Source organism: Pundamilia nyererei, unplaced genomic scaffold (assembly GCF_000239375.1).
Source record: "Pundamilia nyererei isolate P.nyererei 1_Seehausen unplaced genomic scaffold, PunNye1.0 scaffold00011, whole genome shotgun sequence".
Taxonomy (NCBI): Eukaryota; Metazoa; Chordata; class Actinopteri; order Cichliformes; family Cichlidae; genus Pundamilia; species Pundamilia nyererei.
In genome coordinates this window covers 6,352,794-6,359,878 of record NW_005187412.1, presented here as the reverse complement: position 1 = coordinate 6,359,878, position 7,085 = coordinate 6,352,794, and the positions used below count along the sequence as shown (strand labels likewise).

General features: G+C 39.9%; 1 protein-coding gene across 3 annotated transcripts in view; it reads left to right on the top strand.

The window, feature by feature from the left end:
- dennd2b (DENN domain containing 2B) overlaps positions 1-5,304 on the top strand; it is a 55,739-nt gene extending 50,435 nt beyond the window's left edge. For all 3 annotated transcript variants that reach the window (XM_005724324.1, XM_005724325.2, XM_005724323.1), the window contains exons 15-20: positions 880-1,057; positions 1,863-1,904; positions 2,758-2,869; positions 3,903-4,142; positions 4,441-4,527; positions 4,837-5,304. In XM_005724324.1, coding sequence (XP_005724381.1) covers positions 880-1,057; positions 1,863-1,904; positions 2,758-2,869; positions 3,903-4,142; positions 4,441-4,527; positions 4,837-4,871 — 694 coding nt within the window. In that variant the 3' untranslated portion in view covers positions 4,872-5,304. The remainder of the gene's footprint in view (positions 1-879; positions 1,058-1,862; positions 1,905-2,757; positions 2,870-3,902; positions 4,143-4,440; positions 4,528-4,836) is intronic.
- The last annotated feature ends 1,781 nt before the right edge of the window (positions 5,305-7,085 follow it).

The window sequence follows — 7,085 nt, the reverse complement described above, 5'->3', positions numbered from 1 at the left end:
ACCCACAGTTTATTTTCACTCTCTTTGTGTACATGGACTGGACAGTATGTAGAAGACTGAGGGGAGTCTGGAGGGGGGGCGGGGTCAGCCACTGTCAACAAGCGACGGATCGTGAGAAAGACGTGCTGCTATTTGTGAGCTTCATGTTATACCACAGCTGTCGAAGTTAAACCGAGTTGCTGCGTTTTGTTATTGCGTCAACAAGACTCCAGCTTAACCATAGCAACATGTCAGAGTCACGCCACCCCTGCAGACAGAGTGGGGCAATCTCAAAATAATGCAGTTTGTGGGGTTACGGTTCCTCGTTGTGGTCTATAGTAAATGGTGTTAACTGTTGGCGCGAGAAGTGGAAGTGCAATAAATTAAGGCATTAATTTTTCCAGAAGCTGTGATAATAAGCTGTGATAACGTAAAAACTTTGGGGGGAAAGAAAAGAAAAACAAGTGTATTTGTGGAAGCTCAAGAACAGTCTGTTGGATCTGGCTGCACCTTAGAAGAGCTGCAGGAAGAACAAAGAGTCCGAATACTTAGCTGTACTGTTATGGCTCATTTAAAGGCAACAGTTTCAGGGAAAAGAGGATCAAATAGTCATTTAACTTGGAGAATTGGAGTGTAGTGATGGAAATACATCGGCTGTGCTCCAATAGTTTGGAATGTGGCCCCAGTTAGTGATTTAGTAGTAATGATTTTCCAAACATTGCATTTTAAAGAAGAATATAACGTTCAACTTAGCATGACCACAGCAGGTGGTGCTTTTTGAGTAAATGCTTGACTGCACAACCCTTTCAGCGTTTTATACTCCCTGTTTCAAGCTTGTCTGAATTAATCTGGTTAAACATGATTGATGTGTTTGCCTTCCTCTTTGTCTCCCATCATCAGCACCCTGTCCAGCTGCATGCATGCTGTGGTGGCGCTCCTCTACCCCTTCTCCTGGCAACACACCTTTATCCCGGTGCTGCCAGGGTCCATGCTGGATATCGTCTGCTGTCCCACTCCGTTCCTGGTGGGGCTGCTCTCCAGCTCGATGCCTAAACTCAAAGAGCTGCCTGTAGAAGAGGTGAGTACATTGTATTTAGACCATGAATTTTTCAATTTTCATGTTGATGTCAGCGATGTGTAAATGTTGCTGCGTAGAGTTCTGAATGTAAGGGATTTGGATGACATGTTTGGATGACATGTTAAAACAGTACAGATTCACAGTAATTCCATTATGACCTGGCAACTGTGGCTGTTTCTCTTTCTGTCTCCGTTTTTATTATACTAGGGAATGAGCCAGGTGACGTCCAAATGATGAATTTACCCAGCCGGGGTAAATTAGTTGATCGGTAAAAATAATGGTTACAGGTTTTAGACCAAGTCTTTCTACAAAACAGAATCTTGGTGAAGTGAAGTGTGGCAAGACTTTACTACACTGGTCTGTATCACACATGGCTCAATGTGGATGGACGGATGGCATCTGTGCTCTCCATCTGATTCTTTCTTTCGTATAAAATAAATATTTTGGCAGTAGAAGCCGCGTGAAATGAAATGGCCATTAGTTTGTTACAAAAGTGTTACTACACCCAGTTTTTCCCCAGCGTGGGCCACATTAATGTATCAAACTGAGAAACGACCATGTTAATCAGAGTTAAGACCGACCCAATAACGAGTTGTTCGCGATACCAGTAACCTGTTTCTGTCACTCTTCCAGTTTGTGATTCATTCATTGCGACATTTGTCCAAAGTACGTTTACATCTAACATTGTGCTGTAGCATGTAGCTTTGACCATTTTATGTACAGTGGACTTTAAAGTTAAATAATTCATCAAAGAGTTCTCATGTGTGCTAATCAAATAATGATATCCTCCTTTTCTCTTTTTTAGGCTTTAATGGTCGACCTGGGAACTGACCGCTTCATTAGACAGGTTGGTCTACGCATTTAAAAAGAAAACCATTAGCATTAGCATGAGCAGTGACCACTGTGCCCCAAGTGGTAATGTAAAGATAATGGCAAATTTCCTTTAACACCCTACATGTTCTTCAGTCGTTTGCTCAAAAACATTAATTGGCATTTCTTATTTCTGGAACAATATATTAATAAGTAAAAGCAGCTTTAATTGTGACTTAACTCAGAAAAATTTAATAATTATAATAAAAGTTCAAAACTCAGGATAGGAATGTAATGACTAGATGAAGTAATGAAGCACACAGAGGTGATCTGTCCCAAGAAAAAAGCCAATAATGCATAGGTGAACTACATCTGACAACAATGAGGGTGTGAAAAGAACAAAGGCAGGAAGTAAAAATATAGCCACATTAGGAAGAAAAAAAGCAACAAAATAACACAGGAAGTGACGGAAAGAGAGACATAGAACATACCTTCCTAGGCAAACAGGAAGACAGAGAGGAATGCAGAAAGCAGGACAACAGTAAAGAAATAGAGAAAAAAAAACTAAGAGGAACCGCAGAGATCATTCCTGGGTATCCTGGTTTTCTGTGGCAACATGTAATTGTGGTGAAACATCTGTCACAGCAAAATGTCTCAATAATGTGCGTACACAGCAGTAACTAACTCAAGTTAGCAGATAAGAGCTATCATGAGTAAGGGACAAAAACAAACAAACCAAAAAAAACCTGACTGTATCAGGTCGAGTAGGAAGATCGAAACATTTCTTATTCCAAAAATTAGACAGTCATGCTCGTAAAAGGTTGCAGAGCATCGTCTCCACGCCACTGTTGTTCATCTGTAGTAACTGCAGCACTTTCAACTGTCTGTAGATGGATGACGAGGCATCGCTGTTGCCGCGGAAACTTCAAGCAGCTCTCGAGCAAGCGCTGGAGCAGAGGAATGACATCATCACTCAGGACTCTGACAGCGAGTCAGACGAAGGTGAATAAGCGACTGAACATCTCTCGGTTTAACGCGGCAGATGTTCTTCTTGTTAATTAGGGCGACAGGGAGCGCGGTCTACAAGTCTGTGAAACTGGCTGGGAAATGACGTCTTCTGTTCTGCTGACAGTGAGTCATGAAAGGCTCATCTTTGAGATGAGCTAATGCTGTTTCTGGTGGTAGTAGTGTACATTTCAAGCTGACTGGAGCATAAGTGCAGTTGTTTCTAATGTGTCAATGTCTCTATGTGTAGCTCCCATGTGCCCTCGCAGTCAGGATTCCCGGTTTTCACCCAGGAGGCCAGGTTTTGACTCCTGGTGTGGAAATTAGGCTTTTATCAAGGAATCATGAATGGCTTACCTGTAATGGGCTGTCACAACATGCTTTACGGCACAGAAACAAAGAGAATTTTGACATAATAAGGCCAAATCATTTGTGTTTTTTTAAGGCTACTTCAGACAGTCTTATCTCTGCTTTCCAAATTCCCCTCCAAGACCAACAGCTAACACTCTGTGTGGTTATGTTACATGTGCCAAGTGCCACTCATAACCAGTTCTCACTAGTCCAGAAAGCCAATACACTTGTGCAACCCACAGTATAGCCTCATTGGACTGTAGGTGAAGGGGAAAATGAAACTACAACTACAACAATTAGCTTTCTTGTGCTAATATTAGTGGAAAGTAATAAAAAACAATAACAACATGAGTAATCAAGAAAAGAAATAAGTAAAAAATATTGACCTGTGGTAAACTAGCCTTGAATGACAGTTGTAGCTCTGGGTGCTCTGATGGGCAGGATTTCAGGTTTTTCCTGCAGTGTCATTGTGCTTCACTTGACATCTTCTGACATAGGATAAGCACAAAGCTGTCACATCATTATTGTTATGTCTCAATTTTGTCGTTAACATGACTGAGGTTTGGTCTTTATTCGACAACTTTACTTTGCAAGCACAGCAAAATTCTTGAACTTCAAGGTTTAACAAAAGCTGTGGGCCTATTTTATCGATTAACGCCTTCGTTTTTGTCCCCCACAGAGTATAACTCGCTGAACAGCCTGGTGTCGGAGGCGTTCATCCGCTTCTTCCTGGAGACTATTGGACATTACTCCCTGTTTATCACTCAGAATGAGCGTGGGGAGCGCATTTTCCAAAGAGAGGCCTTCCGCAAATCAGTGGCATCGAAGAGCATCCGACGTTTCCTGGGAGTCTTCATGGAGTCTCAGATGTTTGCAGGGTTCATCCAAGACCGGGAGCTCAGAAAGACACGAGCTAAAGGTAGACTGCTGTTCTCTGAGTGTCAGCTGGGTCTATGAATGCTCTTTCTTCCTTAAAACATTTCATGAGAAAGCTGTTTGCTTTTCTTTGTGCATTTCCACCCCTGCATTCCTAGTGCTCTCTGTGCAGAAGAAAGCATTGCACTTACACTGACCTCTAGTGGCTGAAAGTTTTTCAACAGCATGCTTTCTCACTGAATCAAAGCAGCTCCCTGAAGTATTGATGTTTCATATTCTCGTTCTTTACCCTTCCTTTTCCTTTTTTTTAAAAAGAAAAATCTCTGCTGTTGTGTTGACAGGTCTGTTTGAGCAGCGGGTAGATCAATATTTGGAGGAGCTGCCAGACACAGAGCAGAGTGGAGTCAACAAGTTCCTCAGAGGCCTTGGTGAGTTCAGAAGCAGACATATTTTAGGAGCTGGAAAGTTATAAACAGAAATATCAAATATTTATTCTGCATATGCTAATGTCATCTGAACAGGCAGAGCTACACAGCAGCTTTTACCAAACCTCTGCACAGTTTCACTCTCACTTTATTTTTTATTGTAAATATCTCACATGACACGAGCTAGCTGTGATAGGCTTCACCAATAAGAACTTAAACATGGATGTTTGCCAGAAATCAGATTTTTTTTTATACCGAATATTCGTGGCTTCGTTTTACACGGCTTAATAGATTCATGTATTTTATTTCCAGGAAGTAAAATGAAGTTTCTCCACAAAAAGAACTGAGGAGACGACCTGATCTTTCAAGTCTCTGCGTCAAGACGACTCCCATTTTCATCCTTTGTTTTGTTTTAAATGTTCTAAAAGCATGTACATATTATTTCACTGTAAGCTGTGATGCTCTTCAGCCTATGTTTATAGTATGAGATAGCAATAGCAGGACGGTACACAGCATGTGAGTCGTAGAGTAACCACTGATGTCTAGTCGTGCTTGTGAAGAGTGTTATCGGAGTTTGTGAGTGTATGTGACTTGAAATGGGTTGCAGGTGGGCGTAGATGTACAGATATGTTTTCCTTTTTGCATTATTTTACGACAGTGTTTTTCTCTGTTTGACCTAAAGCTTATTCAAAAACTGTACATGCAATACAATGAAGAAGATGGTTTGAACTCTTCCTGGAGATTTTTACAGTCTTTTATTAAAAGTGATCATTAAAATTGTTTCAGTGTCCAAGTGTAAGCATTGAACTTAAACTTTATTCTATTCTTTATTCTTTAACCTTATTAAACTGTATTCGTTCATTATCAAAACAAGGCCCAAAGCAGTACAGACTTCCCAGTCAGACATAGACATATATTTCACATTTTGCCTGATGATGAAAACTCACCTCCTTTTATCGCTGACATCTCAATGACAGCCTCTCCCAAAGCTGTGCATTAGGTTGGTAAGATCCCAAAAGGCACAGTAGTCTAACACCGGCTACCACATGCTGCTGGTAACCTAATTACGTCTGTGCACATCACTCCGGTGGCTGTCGCTGCCACGCTGTTATTAGCTCTCCTAACTGAGCGGCTCGCTGTTGATTCCAGGTGCCGTGGTGCTTTTCTCCTGCCAGTGTCTTTATCGCAGTTAAGAGTGACATTTGATGTGAAGTGGTCGTGCAGAGACTTTCGGATAAAGAGCTGGCCATGAAAGAATTTTTTTGCTTGAGCAAAAGTTGTGAAATCAAGTTATAATAACAGTGAACCTACAATTATGCTTTCAGAATGTAGTAAATACACACAAGTACTAGTATTTAATATTTTACTGTTATCATTCATAGGTGTAATAACTGGGAGTTTTAAAATCCCCCAGTCCAGCTGACATTACAGCTTCTTACCACTTTAACTTCCTGTGACCTGAGATTGTATTTTGATTTCTTCTAGTTATTTGTGATTAGAACCTGTGTTTACCATGTAAACCAAACTTCCTCTTTGAACAGGAAGTTTACGTAAAAAGAAAAAAGAAGAAGTATCTCCTCATATGAGGATATTGGTTTTCTTTTACAGCGTAGCACAATAAAGTCAAAGCTGCTTAACACAGCATGCAACACTTAATAAACAGAATGAAACCCAAAATATCTTCATGTAACAACACGGTGTCAGGAAGTTAAATGTTGCAGCTGAATCCAACTCTTAGGTTGGTGGCTTTGTTACTTAAACATCTTTTTATTTTTAAACAGATTTTTCCTAATATTCATCTGAAATATGTCTAGGAAAAAAGTAAAAGTGCAATAATTTCCTTTAAAATTGATTGCAGCTACAGTGGCATAAAGACATACTCAAAAAAAGTATCAAATTTAAAAATCAAGTAAAAGTATAAGGTCCTAAAACCACCAACATACTGCTAAAATTATGGCTGTACTTTAACTTGCGGACACCAAGGATATGTGCTGCTACATTGCCCACATCAGCAGGGCAAATGGGGTAAACTGGCCAAGTGGCTGCAGTAAAACGGTCCTGCAGATTATAGTATCAATAATTCAAGACCAGGAAAGGATGAGTGCGTAGAGTGATGCCTTAAATTGGGAATATACCTGCTACTTCTTTAAGCTGTCTAAGAAAATGTTTTAATGTTCTATTTGTGACCATTATGAACGACGGCTTCACTCGCTTGACTGATTTAAAAAAGAAATATTTGAATGTTTTCACTGCTTTAATAATAAAGTATTCCATATCTTTATTTTATTTTAACTAGATGACTTTTAAAGTCATACATGTTCCTGATGTTGATGTTTGATGTGAGTGTTGAGATTTTAAATGAACCATTCATATGTCCGCTGAATTTCTGTACATTTAGTCAGGCACTAAAGTCATCTATGATTTTCAGATGCTTGCTTGATTTTAAAACGCTATCATGTTTTATAATGATAATGCACAACACTTAAAAAAAACATAGTTACAAAACGCTTCAGAGACCAAACACAATTAAACTATGAATTCCAGCTAATCTCCGAAATTTA